The sequence below is a fragment of the Corapipo altera genome, unplaced genomic scaffold, assembly GCF_003945725.1.
Source record: "Corapipo altera isolate COAL_440 unplaced genomic scaffold, ASM394572v1 24b, whole genome shotgun sequence".
In the NCBI taxonomy this organism is placed as follows: domain Eukaryota; kingdom Metazoa; phylum Chordata; class Aves; order Passeriformes; family Pipridae; genus Corapipo; species Corapipo altera.
The window spans coordinates 11,699,941-11,723,708 of NW_020884888.1; the positions used below are offsets into that span (position 1 = coordinate 11,699,941).

At 38.7% G+C, this 23,768-nt stretch overlaps 1 protein-coding gene across 1 annotated transcript in view; it reads right to left on the minus strand.

Annotated features, from left to right (window-relative positions):
* Positions 1 to 23,768, minus strand: part of ABCA13 (ATP binding cassette subfamily A member 13) — a 172,296-nt gene that overhangs the window by 13,125 nt on the left and 135,403 nt on the right. Inside the window, exons 49-52 of the mRNA XM_027643860.1 lie at positions 21,400 to 21,550; positions 7,851 to 7,985; positions 5,234 to 5,337; positions 2,583 to 2,675 (exon numbers count right to left, since the gene is read on the minus strand). Of these exons, the coding sequence (XP_027499661.1) occupies positions 2,583 to 2,675; positions 5,234 to 5,337; positions 7,851 to 7,985; positions 21,400 to 21,550 (483 nt within the window). The remainder of the gene's footprint in view (positions 1 to 2,582; positions 2,676 to 5,233; positions 5,338 to 7,850; positions 7,986 to 21,399; positions 21,551 to 23,768) is intronic.

The window sequence follows — 23,768 nt, forward strand, 5'->3', positions numbered from 1 at the left end:
ACAGTTACTTTTATGTGTTAAGTGTGTGATAGCCTGGGGTTTATGATGAAGGGCCATATTGGCAAATGTTGAAGGGAAGTTTGGAAGCAACAAAATAAGAGGAGTAGAGGAACAGGTTTTGGCTTCTCCCCAGCACTTGTCAAAATTTTCCAAAGAAAACATGGAAACATCTTTACTGTGTTCTTAACGAAAAATAAGAGTGGGGAAAAAAACAACACAAACAAACAAAACAAAACAACCAACCAACCAAACAAGCAAAAAAAAAAAAAAGGCAATCTTTAACATTTGGGTATACGAGGTTTCAAAACTGAGCTCTCTATAGTGGCTTTGTTCCTGCCAGCCAACAAAATTAATTAGGAAGTCAGAGCGAATTCAGACAACTGCATGATTTAAATAAATCCTTTGATAAAGTTAGTAGCTATTTTTTTACTAATAAAGTGTTTTAAAGTTTTAAAAAATTCAATGGATTCCTGAAAAATAAGTGTGGAAAATTTGGAGACCAAATCAATTAATAAGCTGGGAGTTAAAAGGAATTTTAGTCCTGCCTTAAATGAAAAGTCTTAGTACAGCTTGAGCTGCACAGTTTCTGTGAAAAGTCTCAGCAATATTGGTCTTCAGTGCACATATTACCCCACATGAATGTCACTGACATACAGTAAAGAACAGTCATCTGCTGATAGTATGAAAAATTCTTAACCTAGAGAAGGAGTGGTTTTAATAAAATTACAATGATTCTAAACAAATACTTGCTACAAATATGACTGCCAAATATTCTTATTATGACCTTGCTTTAGAAAATTTAAAAGAGGCACCCATACTGCCTTGATTCTTGAACAGTAAATCTGTGAATGTCTCAATAACTTCAAATTTAATATGAAGGCACTTCCAGCATGATACTTCTGCATTGATATGCTAACTATGTTCTGAAAGAAGTATATCTGAAGAGGCAGTGCAGAAAATTGAGAAATAACTGTCCTATTTATATGAATATGGTGCATACTTATGAGTATGCTTATGATGTCTTGTTTCCTTAAGAAGGCAAATGAAAAGATGTTGTAAAGGAAACATCAGAAGTGGCAAAACAATGAAAAAGTCACTGAGAAGATAAAGAGGAAGGTAGCCTTTGTGAAATATCTTATTTTGCCCTCTCAAAGTCAAGCTGAAAAGACAGAGACAGGTACTCACTCCAGAGGATCTGAAACAGGAGAGACTCACATTTTTCCCAGCTAACTTTGTACACTCAGCTGAAGTGCCTAAGTAACACTATTTTTTCATATTAGGGGGCACACATATCTTCAAAAACCAATTTCACCTGTCCAAGATCTACACAGTCCTCTACAGACATCTGTCCATCATACTACAAAAGGAATAAAGGATACCTGCACTCTCTCTAGTCTGCTCCAGCTCTATGCTATGAAACTTGGGAAAAGATAGGATGGCAAAGGCAAAGACCTAGATGCAAAAGAAGCAGAAACTGCTGAAGGGCAATTAACTTCTCATACCTCCAGAAATTGTGGCAATACTCCCTGAAAAGGTATGCAAACATGAAAAGAAGGCTATGATCACACAGAACCATCAGAAATACAGATGCAGACCTCATTTTTTCACCATCGAGTTTGCAATGTCTTTAGATGAAAGTTTGTCTTGATGAAAAAAACTTGAAAGGAGAGAGCTTATTAAAGCAAATGTGAATCAGGCCCATCATGCCAATGCAACTGTGAAACAAGGGCCTATGGTTCTACCCAAAAGGAAGGGCAGAAAGCCAAAAGTGCCATCAAGGGACAAGAAGTTATCTGCCCTATAAACAATTCCAAAATATTTCTGTAGAGCTTATTGCCATTGACAAATGCATCTGCACTTGAGTGCGAAGTGCTGAGCTAGTACAAAGCAGTGTAGCTTTGCTGCTTGTAAATGAGCTGTATCATCTTACACAGCTGACTGCCTGGATGTCCTAACAATTACACTTATTACGGAATGTAAATGTTCTAGCTACAAGTTGCAGCAACTTTCCCCTTAGCTTCTGATCCTCTTTCCTTTATGTTCGTTTGAGCCCATCCTCTAAATTAAACATTAACAGGTATTAAATTAACTCATGAATAAAGTTCAAAGAGAAAAGAGGCTTATGCACACCAGGAAAAGGATGCATAAAATAGCATAAATATCTGCAATTGTCAGTGAATTTGGTAGGAAGTAATAGATGTTCTTATGGGCTGCTGACCTGTTAAAAGTGCTTCTTCCCATTACAAGAAATCCTCAGAAGGAGTCAAATTGTATTTTATCGCCATGTTAAATTCTCACAACATATTCCTTAGGTTGTGTGCAGAAGTGCTTCGTTTTAGATACTGTCTCTTTAGATCTGTCTCTTTCAATTACCAGTGCAGACTACAAAGTATTTTAGCAATGCCATATGTCAACTTAGCTTGCTAAGATATCCTAATTGGCTCTTTTTTAACTTCAGCGATGGCAGGAAAAGGAAGATGTGCTTAGCAGTCATAAGTGTTTATGCCTTAGCACTACTAAAGTGTCTAGTCAGTTCTTACATTGAATGCAGATGCAGAAGGTTTGATATTGACATATAATACCTGTTTTTAATATGCTGGGGAGAACCAAGACACTTGAAACTTCCATTGACCATAATAGCAAGCCGTGTGCAGAGAGCTTCACATTCTTCCATACTACAAAACGAAGTGAAAAAAGAAAATTAAATAAATAATAGTGAAAACAGAGAACATTATTTATATCTAACTTTAGTTAAAGTGGAAGGGATCTGGACAGCTGCAAAAATGACTACACAAAACCTTTGACTTTAAAGGACAACAATCAAAGCTGTAACCCTAGTCAGCACATACCAAAAGTTATTACCACATGACAGCTAGAAGAGATCCCTAGTCCGCCATTTATGTTTTTAGTCCATAACTAATTAGACAGTTCTGACAACAACACAAAGGCATCAGTACCATACACAAATGCCTGATAAGCAGTCTCAGAAATGCCATGAGTGCGAGAGCCGTGAATGCTGTTATTCCCTGTGATACCTGCCTGTGGTTATTCTAAGCTAAAGGATAGAAGAAGTAAGCTTACACAGATTGCCTTTTGCGTAGTACATACCCTTGAAAAGGAGTTACCCTTAGTCTGATTACAGGGTAGAAGAAGATCCAAAACACTACTATCCAAACAGAATTTAGGACATGGAAATGCAATTGAATAGAAAAACAGGATCCTCCTCTAGATGTGACTGCTTCAGATGATAATAACTGACTTGTAAATCTAAGGGCAGATGGTCTGCCACTCTACATATTATACAGAATTGTGTGAGCAGTTCTTCCAAAGCAGCACATCAGGGCATCAGTTGGGTCATACTCGTCATTACAAAGAGGAGTGAAAGATTGTTGATGTACTTGAAATTCACCATGTGTCCTACCCAACCCTTCTGAGACTGCTAAGCAAGAGATGTCTTGTGTGCCTCAGCCATGCTCCAGCCCAAATCAAAGTGCTTTGACTGAACAAGCACTGGCAAGTAAGTAACACCCAGGAACAATTCTCTTAAAATACTACAGGGCTGTGGTGAGAACTACCAAACTGCTATATTTGAGAGACATGGGGAGAGGGCTTGCTAACACATCTTCCCACAAATCAGGAAATTCACTGATTAATTCCTAATGCTCTCCTTGGCATAACACTCCCCATCTGTGGTAAAATGGCATAAAAATAGGGCTGTAGGGACTGTTGAGATAACCTCACTCCTCCCCCATTGAAACAAAAGTTTTGCCTCTGAAATTTTAGTAAAAAATTCTCTCTGAAAAGTAAATAGTCCTCAAAAACTAATTTTTACACAGGAAACCATGTCTATACCTTAGAGATATGTTTTCTGATATGCATGAAGGTTCACTTCATAAGAAAAATTTCTGTACTTATACAAGTAAATAATCTCAAATAAATCTCCAATGGCCTTCAGCAAATATATTAATATAGAATAATTTCTCTTTCTTCTACTCTGGGACAACAGTGTGTACACTATCATTGTACTTATATCCTCCTCAAGCCATTCATTTTTAGAGCTATATGTGTAGTTAGTAAAAATTTGATAGATTTTACTTGTTTATTTACAGCACATTAGTCATGAGACCACAAGTCTCTTCAGTTTAGCTGGTGTTTGCAAGCACAGATTCCTAATCTGGACTGAAAAATCAAAGCACACTCTTTCTTGAAAATCACTCAAGTGAATTCACAACGCATAACTCGTATTCCCTAAATGAGTGAGCTGGTAAGCACTTGGGCATCAAATACAACTATGTGATTTTCAAAATTCACCTTCCATAAATAATATACTACAATCTTTTTGGAGCACTTTTCCATCAATAATATACTGGGACAACAGATATATTTTAAGAACATCTGAAAAAATTTGAAAATATAAAATATTGAGGGATGTTTTCCTGCATTCCTTTATTAATTCATCTATGCTTCAAATCTCATTTGAACAAAATGTTACATTGCTGTTTTGATTTGTAAGCTCTGTCCTGTTTGCAAATGTTTTCATGATCTCTCCCTCATTTAAAGACATTTCATATATAGTTATACATACTATGTATATTCCCAAAGGGAACATCAATTTATTGCATTTTACTACAGATGTTACAAAACAGTATTGATGTTTCCTCTGTTAAACCAGACCATATCAGAGAACTGACAAGATGTAGATGGACTCGTCTAAGAGGATGGGATCACTCCTGCCATTTCCAGAGTGCATAGAGAGAGTAGTGCAAGAGAGGAGCTGACACATCCCTCTTTAGGATACCATGGCATACTCTTTTCATACAGTGATGCAAAACAGAAACTTAATAAAATCATAAGGTTTTTCACTCCCACCTCCCTTTGTAAGGACTTTTAAGGTGGGCAGCTGCAAAAAAATAACCTAATGTTCCAAGCAAGAAAAGATACCACAGCACTGAATAGCAAGAGCATAGAAAAGGAAGAATTAATTGCATCATTTTTCTGTGCCTACAGCCCCTTAACCCACATTCTATTCCTTAAAAATCAAATATAGAAAACATTTGGGATTTACACAGGCTCAGCTTTCACAAGTAGGAAGGAATTGCTGTAAAATTCCAAGACATATTCTGTGTTTCACATGAGGGTGAGCATATCTTCAGAATATCTTCTTCTGCTCTCGGTTTACAGCAGGTGAGGAGATAGAACAAGAATATGTTGGCAGCTGAGGTAAGGGTTTTACCTGTGAGATGTCAGCACAGCTGCACAGCCATCCTGAACTTCCTTCAGGATGGTTTTCCAAAGGTGGCGTTTAGAGCAGGGATCCATCCCAGAGCTGGGCTCATCCTATGGGAAAAATGAAAATGACAACACAGCAGCATGGGAAAAACATACAGCGGCTCCTGCACAGCATGAAGAATTAACAGAACTCACAATAAAATCATATATTTTTCTCTTCAAATGTTACATTTTCAGGTTTCCTAACTGACACGATGATCAATGGTTTGCTTTAACATATACAGTTTAATTTCTAAATTTATGGAAGGTACTTTTAAGTAAAGAAGTAGATATATAAATGATGTTTATATATATTATATATTAAAGATACATTTATAAATTATTTATAAATATATATATGCTTAGTAATCTATATACGTATACTCTTTTTGACAGGAGACACTTGCAGGTATTTTTTTCTCACTTTCCTGGAGGGTTTGGTGACTGTTTCTCTGCCACACGCACATCTCCCATGATAGCAGACAAGTGGAGAAATCCTGTAACTCCTAGCTGCCTGCGCTGTCCATCCCATATCCAGGTGTTGCTAGTATGTTTGGATTTGGCATTCCCCACCAGTTACTCCCACAGTCCCTTTGAGAGGAATTCTCACCCACGGTGGAGAGAATCCATAGGATTAAGGAACATTAACTCAGTGCAAACTGTCTATCAAACCCATTTCCCTCTCGGATGGCTTTCATGGAGAAAGTGATGCTAGAAAAACTATATTTCCCCTTCCTATCTAATCCTTCTTTCCTCACTAAATGAAATTTTTAACTCATGAACCCATAGCAGCAAAAGGAATGATATCTGCTTGTCAAATCTAGTCTCTGTCACTACAAAACTAGGGAGAAATAAATTCTTACAGTTGATCTTTAACCTGTGGAATTCCATGAGGGGTGCCAGTACCTATTAAGGTGGTATGGCCTTGCCAATGTATTTGTTGCAAGGATCTCAAGCTGAAACCTAGAAACAAAATTTTCAAGGAACAAAGCAAACAAAACATCCAGTTTGATGCTCATTTTGGTGCTTGGCTACCAGTGTCAGAGGTGAAAAAATTCAGTTTAGTCTCCCATTGCCTGTGGGTTGCTAACAAAGAAAACGTAAAAAGCAATAAACATAAAGCAACCCACACTTTTACTCAAATTAATAGCCACGATCCTGGAAGCAATCTAGAAGCAGATTCAGTAGTTTATAGTGGTGTTTATAGTGCTTTCAAACAAAATAAAAAAAAAAGCTTTTTAAAATACTGAACACCTCCTTAAAAATCTACTAGCTTTCTAAAGCCATCCTAATGTTTTAAAGCATTTGACGTGTTTAGATATTTTTCTCTCTTCTTGTTCTATATGCAATAGTCTGTGCCCTGCAGCAAGAAGGAGGCTAAAATGTATACTTGCAGTAGTATATTGTCATAAAGACACACAGAAAGAGTTGGAGCATTTTCTAAGATCAGGAAAAAGCACTGATTTAAGATTATCTCCTCCTTTTACTAACTGAACCAAGGTCAGTTTAAGCATAAAATGTAAATAAAATAATTCAGCTTAGAAGTGAGGCAAGGATAGTCAGTTAGTACCAGCAAAATGTGTGTGATCTTCTGAAACACAAACCCGAAGAGATCAGTTTTGTCTGGTTCGACTTAGCCTATGATCTGTTACTGGAAGCACTGGTTTCTCTCTCAACTCTGAGGAGCAGCTTTTCTTTCCCTGACTGTTTTGAAAGGTTTATTCCACTGTTGAATGGGTTTAGCTCTTCTCAGCCAAGGCTTAAGAAAGGACTGTTCAATATTCTCCAGTGAAACAATAGGTAATGATAAGAAGGAGTATGTGGTAGCATAATAATGCAGTTCTCTGCAGATCTATTGTAGATTCCTGATCTTCAATACAAAAGGCATTATTTAAACTGGAGGGGCCAGTTTCAGGCCTAAATGAGCAGTACTATGCAAGCACCAAAACAGCATGTGGTAAGTAATTCAAATTAATATAATTCAGGAGTATTAGTTTGATTGTGTGACTTCTGAATCCAACAAAAATGTAATAACTAGTCAGATTTATGAAAGATGACCTAGCAAGAAATAGGAATATTCTGAAAAAGATGAGTTGATAATTTATTATTCTAGCTCCAAATTACTAATTAAAGTAAGAGTCTTCCTCCTTTAGGAGGCCAATAGATTTACTCATATGTATTTTTCTCATGTTATGTACAAAATAGAGAATACATAAACCATTAATATATTTTACATTACATTATTTTTTCTCCTTATACCTTGGTAAATCTTAAAAAAAATTGAATATATATTTGGGCCATAGGATGCTACAATTTATTTATGTTTAGGGCTTTTTTTTCCCTGCTCATCCAATTAAGCCAAGGAAAAAAAAAACAAAACAATTTCACTTTCAATTTTTGTGAGCACTAGAGAATAAAATTAAAGGTATTCATAGAATAGAACAAAGAGTACAGTTGTACCTCTATGTATCAATTACTCCCTGACTGATCGGGAAACTACCTGATTTTCTTTAAAGCAACATACAAGAGAACAAAATTCAATGTAACCCATTTATCATAGGCACAGTGTTACCTTTACTCACCAGTAAAAGTATTTGAGGTTTACCAACTAAAGCCACAGCAGTAGAGAGCTTCCTCTTTGTGCCAGCACTGTATGTTCTCACCAGTTTGTCAGCATGGGCATTGAGGTGCAACCGGTTAACAAGGTCCTCTGCAACCTGTGGTTCAGAAATTTGAAGGCCAACGAAGATGAGTCAGATCAGGTAACATTTGTGCTTAGACTAAAACAATATTCTGTTCATAAATATAAAGCAAATGTGCATGTTTTTTCTTTATTAATCCCCACTTGCTGCATATTATTATTTTGAATCTTAAACACATACAAAAAGCTTCTCTGGGACCCCTTAGTTCTCCAAAAAGGATAAGGATTTTCTCATACAGAAAATCTGGCTTTGTCATTTCTTGGAACAGTCATTTGCATTCAGTTTGTGTCAATAGGTCAATGATCTAAAATTTCTCTCATTTCACTCATTCTCCAGTATTTATTTGATCAAACATCTCAAAGACTGAAAATTCAAGAGACGAAATTCTCCATTGGCCACAGAAAAAGATGAAAATGTCAGAAAAGCAAGGTACAGATCAAGGATTTACAGATTCTTAGACACAAAAGGTAACAGGGTTAAATTAACATATCTTTGTAATAACTGAGAGGGGTAAGTTGACCCTAGCTGGTTTGGGTTTAATTACTTGAAGAATGTGTGATCTGAGCAAGCAGACAAGCACATCTGGAGACAAACGTTCATGCCACTCCCTACAGCCTTTCTTCTTTGCCTGTCAGACAGTTCTAACATACAAGGGTCCCTCAAATACTGGTGCTAGAGAATTTTAAATGTAGTAATAGCCTTAGTCCATCTATATCAGCTATCACTGCTGGACCATCCAGGGAGACCTGCAAAAACATGAGGATCACAGCAGCAACTTTTCTACTCCTTAGTGCCAAATCCCTCCTGCAAAGAAAGCAGCAAGTGTTTAGTGGCATGTGTCTGGGGGGCTGTATCATCAAGAGGTGATCAACTTTGTAACAGAGCAGGTATGTCTTCAACCTGTATGTATGGACAGCTGGGAGATTCTTGTAAAACAAGTAGTTGCATGGTGCTCTATTGCCCGAAATCAGCTGCCAGAGCACCCCAGTGGTTCATTCCCTTTGCACCCTCTGCATTGCCTTCAGCAGAAAGCAAGGAAGGACTGTAAGAATTAGTCACATCAGATGGACAGTCTCCAATTACTTCAGAAAATCCAATAGAAAAAACAATTCAATAAACAATATTGTGAATTAATATTCACTATTCACCGCAAACAAATTGCCATGAGCATAATAATATTTTTATTAGACAGTTTTATGCAAACTCCTTTGGAAATGATCAAGATATTTGTGACCATTTTAGCAAGATTTTTGAAGTGCTACTTATAAAAATAAGACACTTCTGAGAGAAAGTTCTCTCTACGCAGGAACAACACTGCAGTGGCAAGAATCTGCAGTATTCTAGTGATGATCCTCACACTGGTATTTATAGTCACTTGTGTTCGGTGTACCTGAATGTGGAACCCAACGGCAGTGTATGTTCTCATACAAAAGTTACATTTCATAAATATTGCTCTGACTACATTAAATGAAGAAAAATTAAAAAAAAACTGTGTTAACAACTGTTAAACAACCCACAGGTAATTTTATACTGAAAAGTTCAAGTCTTCTGCTATTTTAGGGTTAGTTCACAGTGATTGATTTCCAGTTACAGTCTATTTTTGTATATCAGTAGAAGTACTGCAAATTCAGATATTCTGTGGCTTTAGAAATGATCAATCACCTAAACTATATTCTAAGATATAACAGTTGAGCTTTGTTTTGTTTTGTGCGGTTTTTTCACTTCCAAATACACATCTTATACACCAAAACATCCCATAAAGTGAAGTCCTCTAAAGCATATGGGAAACAACTTATCCTTTCCACTAAACTGACTTTGCTATCACTGGGAATGTATGAATGCTATTGACAGCAGGATTATCCTCCTACGCATACACCAGCAATCACAGAAGTACACAGAAGAGCTTATAAAAGATTAGGATCAGAAAGTGAAAAGAATATGTCATTTCATGTTTACACCAAAATTAACATTTAGTTAACCTATTATTGGTAAACAATAAGCAAAAGAGACCTATGTGTCACAACTGAAATGTAGTAAAAACTACCCTTTAGATATGACCAGAGCCACTATTTCTAAGACTGCTCTGAAATATCATCAAAACTCTAAGTCAAACAAAATGCCATTCTTTTAAAGCAACAATGAATGCCTCATGGGGAAGAATTTAGAAGGTCAAGGAATAGTGCAAGAGAGAGAAGAAAAAAACATTCAGGTTAGGTGGCTCTTATTGTAGTCTGTAGCCCCCAAGGAGACTCAATCATGTGTCAGGCATGAACATAATGCTCCTTATAGGGAGCAACATTAAAAAGAACTGACTTTGCAAGATTTACAATTCTACACATAGAATCCTCACCTCTCTGGTACGTACTCAAGCATTTAGTGCAGAAACACATGACTACATCATCTCCTGTTTAGTACAAGGTGAGAAAGACTAGCAAGTCTTCTGCTACTGGAATTTTTCAAGACAAGGTCTGCTTAAGGTAAAAAGAGAAGGGTGGGAATCATTTCATAGTATCCACTTGGCTGCTGCTTTAAATGTGTAGAGCTTGCAAGATGAACCTTGCAGATTATCACAGTGCACACCACAATCTGGCTTGATATCTAGATATGCATTTTTGGTGCAAAACAAATTAAAACAGATTTGGGGCCGAATCCCAAAGCAACCTAAAGGCAGAAGGAATGGTCAGCTTCCTGATTCCTAATTTTTTCCCTGCTATTTCCCTCTTATTCCTGCTACCCTCTTCAAAGGAGCATTGTAGAGTATGCTTCAGCAAATATTAGAATATAGAGTTCATTCTTCTTTCAAGAGATGACCTCAAAACTTTTTCTCTTTTCTTTAGTACATATCATAAGATTTCCAGTAATGCCTCAGCTTCATCAATATGATCTAAACAACAATGAAACACTGATTTGAATGAAATTAGAAATATTACTTATTAGGTATATCGTAGAGGAGCCTGCACATCTCCATTTTTCTGTATAACCAGTTGTTTGTATCATAGTATCTTGTAAAATAAATACAAAAATACCTCTTAAACTATTTTAAATGAAAGTCAGAATTGAACATGTGACCAATCTTCAGATACAGATACACACAATTATACCAGAGATTTACAATTCTAATGGTTTCCTTCCTTTAGTGACTGTGAGATATATACACAAGCACTTTCTATCCCTCCTTGTCATATTCATCACGGTGTTCTATTTATGGTTTCAATTACTTTCAGCAGTAAAGAATGAGGAGATACGTCGATTTATTTAGCAAGTTGGTAACATTGAGGTCAAATTAAAAGACACAGAGTTATACGCAAATATATGCATTGTGAGCGCATTTGAACCATAAAGATGTTTCACATCTAGTCATGGCTGTAGTAATGTATTTAAAGTCTTTCCTCCATTCCACCCTCAATGAAGATTATAACAGACTTTACATCTATCAGCTAACTATTCCTATTTTACCATATTCCTTAAAATTATTTACTTTTATCTCATCAATTATAAAATCTTTAACAAAAGTTTTTTCCAAAATTATTTTGGGTTAGTTCACCTAGCTTTAGTATAGTCAATCTGTAACATCTAAACAAAACCCTCAAATACACTGTGGAGTTCCTAAAGACTACATTAATTTCAGAAGAAGCAGTAAGGTAACTCGACTTTTTGCAAGCATACTAGTATCTGTGGGAGTAAAGGTTAAAGTAGGCGTGGTGCTTAGTAGGCATGGTACTTAGTAGGGAACTAAGAGGCATGTCCATTCCACTGAAAAGCAGTAAGTGATGAAAATTATGTAACCACTAATGCTAATGGGAACATGTGTGCACGGTGGCATGGCCCCGGCCGGCCCTGGGCGCATGCACTTGGCGCGGCCTGGTCTCGGGTGCAGAAAGGAGCGAGAGAGGGGGAGCTTCTCTGGTACGGACTGTACCCTCATGGAAGATGAGAGGGGGAGCCCCGGAGCACACAGAGGAGACGAACAACTCTAAACCCGGGCAGATGGAGCTCAACTAGCCCTGTAAGGCCATTCATCTAAGAGAAGGTCACTCTAATTAAACCTACATCCTGAGGACCTTGCTGCCACCATCCAAGTTCACTCAGCCCAGGCAGATGAACCTTAGGATTAAAGGGTGGGTTCAGTTCCGCGCATACTGCATTTCACCTAAAAAATCCATTGCTAAGGCTTGAAGGCTTTACTCACATTTGCAAAGCCCTGTAGCGACATCTTCTACAAATGCAGTCACACAAAGATCAAAAGACAAAGGCACATACATCTGCCTCCAAAGATGTACCCAAATTAACTCTAGCATGCTGGAACATCAGAACCATGCTCGATTCAGTGGATAGCGGACGTCCTGAGCATCATTCTGCCTTAATTGCCCATGAACTGTCACATCTCAACATCGACATTGCTACTCTCAGCGAAGTTCACCTTCACAAGGAAGGCAGCCTCAGAGAACATGGTGCCGGTTACGCACTATTTTGGTCAGGTAAGCCCAGAACTAAAAAGCGTCTCTCAGGAGTCGGCTTCATGATCAAAACCTCTATTGTTCCTAAACTCGAAAATCTGCCGACAGGTAATTCCGACCACATTATCTCCCTACGCCTTCCACTGCACAACAAGCAACACATTGTCCTCTTTAGTATATATGCCCCAACTCTCCAAGCTGACCCTGCCAAAAAAGATGAATTTTACGCTGACCTGCGCTGCCTTACCCAGAAGGTTCCTGCAGATGATAAGATCATTATCCTTGGTGATTTCAACGCCAGAGTAGGAAAGAATTTTGAAGCCTGGAAAGGAATATTAGGCAAGCATGGTGTTGGAAACTGCAATGATAATGGTCGACTTCTGCTAGAATTCTGTGCAGAGTAACAGCTCACCATCACTAATACTATCTTTCAGCAGAAAAATAGTCTGAAGACAACCTGGATGCATCCCAGATCTAAACATTGGCACCTCATCGATTATGTCTTGGTGCGATGGAGAGATGTCCACCGCACCCGCGTGATGCCCAGTGCAGAATGTCAAACACACCATTGACTGGTACGCTGTAAACTTAACCTCAATCTTAAATTCAAACCTAAAAGGGGCAGTATCCCAAGGAGGAGACTCCCAGTCAACAATCTCCAATCAGTCACAGTGAGAAACAAATTCGAGGTCAATCTTCAAACCAGGCTCGAAAATCATTCCACAGAATCAACAGATACCTCTCCTGTAACACTTTGGCACCATATTAAAACCAGCATCCTACAATCCTCTGAAGAAACCTTAGGGTTCTCCCTCAAGAAGAACAAGGACTGGTTCGATGAAAACAATCAAGAGATCCAGGAATTGTTGAGGAAGAAGAGAACCGCCCACCAAGCACATCTTGCACTGCCATTCTGTCACATAAGAAAAACGGCCTTTCGCCTTACGTGCAGCAAGCTCCAACAGAAACTCCGTGACATACAGAACAAGTGGTGGATCAGTGTAGCTGAAAAAACACAATTATGCGCAGACATGGGTGATCACAGAGGATTCTATGAGTCCCTGAAAACAGCATACAGGCCACATACCAAACCCAAAGTCCTCTACTCAGCGCAGATGGTCAAACGCTTCTGACAGATAAAACCTCCATTCTGAATCGATGGTCTGAACACTTTCAGACTCTTTTCAGTACTAGCCATGTGGTCTAAGACTCAGCAATTCAGTCCATCACACAACAACCTGTGAAATACAAATTGGATACGGTCCCAATTTAGGAGAAACCCTCAAGGCCATACAGCAGGTGAAAATCGGCAAGGCAGCTGGGGTTGATGGAATTCCACCTGAAGTCTGGAAACATGGGGGCCTTGCACTCCATGCTAAATTTCACGAGTTTGTGGTGTGCTGTTGGGAAGTAGGCAAACTACCATCTGACCTTCGTGATGCAGTCATCATCACCCTATATAAGAAGAAAGGAATTAAATCAGACTGTTCAAATTACCGCGGTATTACTCTGCTCTCCATTGCTGGCAAAATCTTGGCAAGAATACACTTGAACAGACTAATATCCGCTATAGCAGAAGGAATTCTACCCGAAAGCCAGTGTGGTTTCAGAGCCAATAGGAGTACCACAGACATGGTATTTGTTCTCAAACTGCAAGAGAAGTGTAGGGAAGAGAACAAAGGTCTCTATGTAACCTTTGTTGACCTCACCAAGGCTTTCGATACTGTGAGCAGAAAAGGTCTATGGCAGATTTTGGAACGTTTAGGTTGTCCCCCCAAGTTCCTTAAAATGTTCATCTCACTCCATGAGGATCAACACGGCCAAGTCAGATATGGCAACACACTTTCTGAGCCCTTTCTAATAACTAATGGTGTGAAACAAGGCTGCGTTCTCGCACCAACCCTATTCACAGCCTTTTTCAGCATGATGCTCCAAAGGGCCACAGCAGACCTCGATGATCAGGATGGTATCTACATTTGATATCGTACTGATGGAAGCCTTTTCAACCTAAGGTGACTGAAAGCCCATAGTAAGACCTTAAACCATCTGGTCCAGGAGCTGCTTTATGCTGATGACGCTGCCCTTGTTGCACACACAGAAGTAGCTCTGCAGCATTTACCATCCTGCTTCGCAGATGCTACTGAGCTCTTTGGGCTGGAAGTCAGCTTAAAGAAGACAGAAGTTCTCTATCAAACAGCACCTCAGGAAGTCTTCCATCATCCCCATATCATCATTGGCAAATCAGTGCTCAAATCAGTCCAGCAGTTTAATTACCTAGGTAGCCTCATCTCCTCGGATGGTAAGATTGATGGAAAGATAGACAACAGGTTAGCAAAGGCATACAGTGCCTTCGGAAAGCCTCATAAAAGAGTTTGGCGAAATAAACATCTGAAGAAAAGTACAAAGATCAGTGTTTACAGAGCCATAGTGCTGTCTACACTCTTATATGGATTTGAATCATGGGTCATCTACCGCCACCACCTGCGACTCCTAGAACACTTCCATCAACGCTGCCTCCACACAATCCTAAACATCCACTGGTCAGATTATGTGACCAATACATCTGTTCTAGAACAAGCAGCAGTCACAAGTATTGAGGCCATGTTGCTGAGAACACAGCTGCGTTGGGCAGGGCACATCTCAAGGATGAAGGACCACTGCCTCCCTAAGATCTTGCTGTATGGTGAACTTGCCACTGGCTGCCACATGAGAGGAGCCCCAAAGAGAAGATACAAGGACTCTGAAAAAACATCTCAGCCTCAGCCATATTGACTAACAGAATGGGTCTACTCTGGCCTCCAATCGGGAGGTCTGGAGACACACTATTTATAACTGATGATATAAGCTGCTGATGCTTTTGAGAAAGCACGCAGGATCACTCTCAAGGAGCAAAGACAACACAGAAAGACTCGTACCTTGCAGAATATACCACCTAAGGAGTCTTTCTGCTGTGCCTTTTGCAACTGGACGTGCCTGTCTCGTATTAGCCTTTTTAGCCACCAGCACACTTGTAACAAACGTGGATAGAGCCCTCCTCTTTGTTTGTGAAGCCTAGTCATGGCTGGCTAATGCTAATGGTTTTCCACTCTCTTTGAAAATTACCTCTAATATTCAAGTAAAAAACTAAGTAGTATGGGAAGTTTTCAGTCAGTGTTTTATCCAGAAAAACTTGGAGTTAATGAAGACTCAATCTATTCAAAGACTAGAAACATTATGGCACATCTATCTTCACTCAGAAGGCTGTATCCATCGTTGTATTCGTTTTGCATAAATTCTGGCACAATAAATACAATGCATAACTGCTTGCTATTTTTTTAAGAAATCCTTGTAAAGCAAACCTGACCCAATACTAAAAATGTGCACCATATTCTGTACAAATGATAATAAACATGGGTTGAATTCTAGAGTCATCTGAAAAATAACTATACGTGTCCAAAGCAGTAATTCAAAGTGTCAAGAACTGAGTGTAGTTTGAACATCATAAATAGAAATCTCTGGATCTCTTTCCCCCCATGGCGTGGGGCGGCCCAGTTCTAGTTCCATTTCCATCTGAGGAACCATTTCCGACTGCTTAATGTGGATGGGGAGGGGGGACTCCAGGCCAGGGGTTTCTTCAGGTCCTGAGCTTGGAGGGGAGAGGTGCTCTCCTCTCTCCCCACCCACATGGCTCCATGGCAGGCACAGAGACAGCACACCAGTGTGGAGAGGAGGCAAGAGAAGGTTTATTGTTGGGGGGGTTACATTTATAGGATTAGGAGGATTCACAGAGTAACCAATTACCAATTGCAGGAAGGGGTTAACAACCAATAGGAAGGGGTTAACAAGGTCCAATGAGAAGTCCTCAGGACATCTTCTCAGGACACTCCTGAATGGGAGATAAGAGTTGCAGTGGGGGTTGTTGGGAAGAAGAAGCATGTGTTTGCAAAGAGACTACAAAAAGCCATTTTGAAACATGTTTAAAACATAGTTTCTCATATGATGCAGATTTACTGCCACAGAAATCATTCATCAGTTCCACACCAAACAGTATTTATCTGATTTCAGATAAAGCTCAAAATTGTTTCTTACATTCATGGTCAAACTTCTGGAGGAAAATAATTCTTTATCCCAGAATCTCGTAAAACTGTACACACTAGTACTGCTTGGGTCCAAAAAAAAGCAAACGTGCAAAGAGTAAATGGATTCACAAGCTCCCATTTCCAGCACCTACAGAATATAACATGTAATCAGTGCAAAAATCTACCTGGAGACTTAATGTAAAGAGAAAGCATACTGACATTCTGAGAAGTTGCCTCAGAAGGCCTCTTGAAGCTTCTTTTAAGATTTGCAACACAAATTTTAATGCTAATGAGAAATGTCATTTAATGTTGTGCTAATAATTTTAATTTTTAACAAGCTCTGTGATATCTTCTTGAACAATTTGAGATATAGAAAGTTAATATATTAAAGAAATAAAAATAAGAATTAAAAGTACTATGTTAAATCAGTAGCTGTCTAAACAGCCCAAAATCTTACTCTAACTTTTCCAAATTTTGCAGCAAAAAGAAACTTGCAGAGCAGATTTGTGAAGTATAGCAAAACTTCACATTACAGTAAGTGAAGCTTAATATTGACAGTAAATGACCCGTTTTTCTCCTCCTTTCCCATTGATTTAATTACTGTTTTGGAACATTAAGTGCACTCAACTTTACATGAGGCACTTAATTCCTGATGCTGATACATCTGTCTAGCAAAAGATTTGGTCCTTTTAGTGTTTCAATAGGCAACTTCAACAGCAACACATCCTGTAAGTCACCTGCTTACTCACCAATTCATTAAAAAACAAAGTAAATTTATTTTTCTTTCCATATCAAACCAATGTACTCTCTGGAATATATATCTGTGCATATTAGCATGAACACTCACTGGTAAACACTGAGGCAAGCTTGGAGCACTGTATCATAGGCAGGAGGGAATTATGAGAGAATAACAGCTTTCATTTCCATACAGCTGGTATTCCAAAGCATTATCAGGCCTTATTTTTTTTATAGGAAACTAATAAGCCCACTTACTCCAGGCTGAATTGGACCACAGCAGCTGCTGAACACTTGACAGCAGTGCCATACAGTCCACAGGGCCCACTGACAAAAACATTTCCTCTGAGATAGCTGCATTTCAGTTTTGGATGAAGGTAAACAAGAACAGATAAATATTATTTTCAGTCTTTGATGCCTTGATCGTGAGCATATGGCAACAAAGTCTTCACTGCAATCTATGCAGTCAGAAAATTAAGACAACTGAAAGGAAGAATGATCTCTATATCACAAATGCGATACTAAGGAACAGAAGGCCGCCTATAAAGAATAGTCTAAGCCTACATCCAGATCATGTAAGGTCCAGGATAATCGGATGATTAACATTTTTCTTCTCTCAGTGCTCCACAGTAGCATAACTTATGTCTAAATGACTCATTTTCATCCACTTGAAGCATGACATGTGCACGACTTAGTACACCACTTGAAGAACTCTTCCCCAAATGGTCTTGAGGACTGACATTGCTGTGGCTGTCTACTAATTGCCCGGAGAATAGCTGGATCTGATCATAAAGGGGAAGCTCTTAGGTACACAAATTATTCCTAATATTTCTGCATTTGAAATGGAATTCATGAATGCCAGATATTTCAGAGAGAGCACTATTCTCACACTGTCTGCAGAGAAAGTGTACAAAGCCAGGTTACCCTCCTGGCCCCTCACGGAATGCAGACAGGAAACAGCATTTACAGTAGCATTCAATTACACACACACAAGCAGCAGGACACCCTGCATGCACAGCACAAAAATCTTTTGGTACTCTCCTTCATATCACAACCTGGAAACCTTCCCAGTTATCCAAGAAAAGTTTGGTGCTGCATGGAACAGTTTGTTATGAAATCCAGGCCCATAAGCACACCACAGATTTCTCTCCATTCTCAAGCTTCTACGTAGCTCCTGATCTTGGTCTTCATTCTCCAAAACAGTTGCTGCTTGGAGGCCAGATCACCTGAAGGAGTCACAAATCAAGCAGTGACAGCAGGATCCATGTGCAGATGCACACACAGACACACTCTCCTGATGTTGGCAGGGTTGCAGACAGTGTAGGATTCAAGAACTAACAGTCCATTGTAATGCATGGATCAGTTTACACTTCACAAAGCCTGTCTCCAGTTGTGTGCAGATGAGGTATTACCAATAAGGACATGTCTGCCAGTGCCACTTGAACAGCTCTTTCCTCACACCCATGAGTACTATAATCATATAATCATAGAATCATAGAATCATAGAATCAGTTGGGTTGGAAAAGACCTCTGAGATCATCAAGTCCAACCCTTGATCCACTACTGCTGTGGTTACTAGACCATGGCGCTAAGTGCCACATCCAGTCACATCTTAAAAACCTCCAGGGATGGAGAATCTACCACTTCCCTGGGCAGCCCATTCCAATGTCTGATTACTCTCTCTGTAAAGAAATTCTTCCTAATATCTAACCTAAACCTCCCCTGGCACAACTTAAGACCATACCCTCTTGTCTTACTGATAGTTGCCTGGGAAAAGAGACCAACCCCCACCTGGCTACAACCTCCTTTCAGGGAGTTGTAGAGAGTGATGAGGTCTCCCCTGAGCCTCTTCTTCTCCAGGCTGAACAGCCCCAGCTCCCTCAGCCTCTCCTCATAGGACTTGTACTCGAGTCCCTTGACCAACATCATTGCTCTTCTCTGGACCTACTCCAGCACCTCAATATCCTTTCTGAACTGAGGGACCCAGAACTGGACACAATACTTGAAGTGTGGCCTCACCAACGCTGAGTACAGGGGAAGAATCACTTCCCTGGACCTGCTGGCCACACTGTTCCTGATACAGGCCAGGATGCCACTGGCCTTCTTTGCCACCTGGGCACACTGCTGGCTCATGTTCAGCTTCCTATCAATCCCAGGTCCCTTTCTGTCTGGCTGCTCTCCAGAGCAATAGCTAAGAGTCTGTGACTCCAGGAGCCAGGAAGGTAGCACAGCACTAAAGGCCTACTTAGCTTTCACTCGAAGACACCTGTCCTGGTAAATTATGAAAATGTTAAGACAGAAAAGTTTAAAAGCCATGTTTATAACATTTTAAGAGCACTGGTGCATGATTAAACTTTGATTCCTGTTTTAAATTACACCTAGGACCAAAAGAAGTCAGTAACATAGATCAATAAGATGTCTGGATATTTGCTGCTTCCTTTTGAATGACTACAAAGCTCTAGAGGAGATGTTGCCATTTTTGTGTCTATTAAAGTGTCATGACAATAGATACTACTGATCATAGGGGTTTAGCCTAACTGTTAGAGAGAAACTGTCAGTTCATGAAGAAAACAGATAATTGTAGTTGAGGAGTTTAGTGAAATAACAATTATCACAATATATTTCTTTTAGATCAAGGGAAACATATTCAAGATTTCAGTACTCTGCTAGTAACAGAAAGTAAAAAGTACCACAAAGTCGTCATGAAAAGCAAAAAACTAACCAAAAAACTATATGATTATTTCTATGCAGCCTGCAATAAATGTACTGTTAAAACAATCAGTTAAAAGTCCAGCCAGGATACTGCCCAAGACAGGGATCAAAGGCTTCCTAGAATCTCTTATTTTCCCCAAGCTCTCATCAAGAAAAACCCAAATGATCAGCTTAAGAATTTTTAAACACAAGTTCAAAGTATTGCCTTTCCTGATGCTATTATTAGGACACAATGGCAGCTGTTTCTGAATACTCAGTGTCCCATGCAGGAATCATACCTTTTTCTGGAATGATGTCTATCTGCTGAGGAAAAAAAAAGGCTGCAGAGAACAAGAAGGCAACCCTCACTCACATGCAATCAAGGAATTGATTGTAAATTACTTATCAGACCCTAAGGCAAGAGCCAGGAAAATGCTAGGTGGGTAAAAAAAAAAAAAGATATTTAAATTCATACAGTTTTGCTTCTGGAAAAATGAAAGGAAGACAACAGGCAGCATGCAGAAAGTTATCAGGGCAGTGTTAGAGCTGTTACTATGACGTGGGACCCATCTATAGAACAGGAATTGAGAGATACCATTTCATATCATATTCCAGTTTTCTCATGTTAATAGAGACGCAATTAAGCAGAAAAGACTGAGCTGCTCAAGTCAGGTCAGATCATAAACTTCCATCTGCTGGTACAGAAACACCTCCCCCCCCATTTTACAATATATCTGTAGTTAATTTCTGTTATTGGCTGACTGGTTGCCTCATTACAGAAAAAGATCACAGTTTACTTGTCAGCTCGGCAACACCTGTATCTGTAAACTCAAAATCTCTCAGTGATATTCTCAGATATTGTCAACATTTGTTTTAGTAAGCTCTTAAAGCATTTTCAGACATGGCTTTGGCCTCTTCTCCTTGGACAGCCCCAGGCCTAGTATGGCAGCTGGAGCATTTAAGGGACTGCTCTCAGCATGCAGTTTGAATGCAGCTACCATCTTGTGAAATTTAAAATAGTAGAGTGCTGACAGCTCCCATCTCAGCACCCAGATGTTTCATTTATTTTTACAGAATCATTCAACAATTTTTAATTCCTTGTGAGTTTAATCGCATCTCTGAAGAAAAGAGTTTTTTGGAGGTACGTGACTCAAAATACGTGGTGTACTCTCCCAGTTCTTCAAGTGTGATAGTGAAAGTGTTGAACCATTCATAAATTTATTTTCTTTACGGTTTTGTGCCCAAGATTTTACTTGCATTAATGTAATTTTACTATCCATAGTGATGTTATTGTGTTTTGAATTGGTATAAAAGTAAGAAAAATTCCACACTACTTAAATAAAATAGCAGTAATGAAAATCCTCATTACTAAAATTGTTAAAATGAAATATTACATAGTCTCTCCTGCTAAAAAAAGTACAATTGTTTTATAAACCCACAGCTCAACGTGGCTTCAGCTCCATCTGCAAATCTCTTATGGATAGTTACCTTATGGATATCCTGCTTCGGAATTCCACGCAGTGTGCAGTAATAATAAAGATGCTCCCAACCCGTTAGAAGTTCATCCAGGGCATCTTGCTGTGGACAATAGCCAATGAGAATGCCCTCAGAGCTAGCAGACAGTATATCCATTTCAGACCTGTTTAAAGAAAGAGACTTGAATGTTGCTTGAAAAAAGCCATGGGCGTGGCTTTCACCCTTGAGATACAAGACAAACACACAGGCTCAAGTCAATAGGTAAATGAGTTTGAATCTCTTCACCCATCGCCCTGATTACTTCCTGCAGTACCACCCACAGGCAAGGGGCCTGCTTTTTGTCCCTTTTTCGGATAGGACAGCCACCTCTTCAGAGTCATTGCTGTAACAGCGTGCACATGCGTGCATGTGTGTGTGTCAAGGTTAAGAGATCAATGCAGAAGGAAGACAGCTCTATAACAATTAATCCTCACCACGTTTACCACCCTTATCTCTTCGGTAGAATCTTCTCTAAGGAGATATATTTCAAACCACATTATGTTCCTGTTTGATACTATATCATATTCAATATTATATTCATACTGATTACATTCAGTACTGAAAAGGCAGGACTTGAGAGAGAGGGAAATGTTGCTGTGTATTCTTTGTGTGTCTGTGCCCACATGTACACATCCATGCATTCTCTAAACTACAAGACTAAAACAAAACACAGGATATTAAGGCCTAGTAGCTTAAAAGATAATATAGGAAAAAGTATAAAACTATCCTGATTTAAGAGACTTTGGACTTCACTTTTTAGCTCTACAGTATTACTTGAAATTACATTCATTGCAAAGAAGCAAGCTTGATTGCAAGGGTGTCTCATTACCCATAATGACACTAAATTTATCCTATTTATTCCAACGTCTAATTTAACACTCAATGATGTTGATTTACATGTACAGAAAAACCTGTCAAGATGAGAATACTTAACAATAAAAAAATCTGAGCTTTGAAAGAAAAAAGTTTTCAAAAGGTTCTGAGTAACAGATTGTTTTTCCCCTTAGTGGTTTTCTACATAATCTGATTAAGAGAACTAAATATATGATTAATCAGTTAGACACAAAGCAAATCTATTAACTGCAGGATATACAAATACCAGCGTTAGTGAAAATATAAGTATGTATCTTCCATTAACAAGATTCAAAAGTCTGGAGAGAAAAAGAAAACACAAATTCTGCATTTTACATAAGGAACCTCAGCATCAAAGTATATTTTAATGCTATTAAAAGATAAATTAACATGATTATGACAAGCCTTGCTGTGGACTAATTAGAATGATCCTTTGCTTTTAATGGTAAAGATAAAAAATCTTAGTATCTTCGTTGGTTTGGATGGTCCAAGGACTGTAAGTGCTTGTAGAGACCTCTCTAAACAGTTAGTAAAAAATAGAAGAATGATAGGGAAAAGAGGAAACCAGAAGTGTACTTCCTTATTAATTTATATCCATAGTATAAAATATTATATATTATATATTATATTATATTATACTATAAAATAATATATTTGTAATATAAAAATAACTTATAGGTTATTTTGAATGAAGTATATATAGATTTTTTACTACCATACCTAAATCAAATTAAATCATTTTTCTAAGGTAATCTTTGCATAAGATATGGATTGATTAATGTCAATCTATTTGCATAGCCAGTCAGAAGCAGTAGATTCCTTATTTAATGGACTCTAAGATAGTGAAAACTATCCACAGTGAAATGTTATCTAGATGCTGTGTCTGAGGTTTGTTTTACTAGGAATATTCATGCACACTCACAAGGTTTTCTTTTGGTACGGTTGCTGTCTTTTGAGAAACAAGAGGCTGGGCTTTTGGTAATATGCCAAGTTCAACCACAAGAGAACAAATCGCACTCAGAGATAATTTCAGGGACATTTACTTAGCATGAACCCTGTAGCTGGAAAGACACATCTAGTCTGATGTGGGTCCTTACCATGAAGAACAAAAAGTTAAGTATGGACAGTTGCAAAAAAAGCCAGACATCTAATGTTCTTTAGCTAGAACTGTATTAGACCATAGTTACTCAGTTTGCATTAGGAAATAAAAATAGTGTCCCCGGTGGTAATTGTACATACATGATTTTAGTGTTGTGCCTCCATAAAGCACCCAGTCTTAGGTGAACAATATCCCACCTGCTGACCATTAGCTTTCATAAAGGAAGGGCACAGTGAGAATACATCATTTAATATTTGTACTCTGTTTGGTCCTTATCTTGCAACTTTATCCATTAGTACTGACCTTGAACTCTTAAAGAGTTTCCATTAACACAGAGATTCTAGTGCGTTCACTAAAGAACTCAAGGACTTTTCCATCCCCCCCTCCCCCA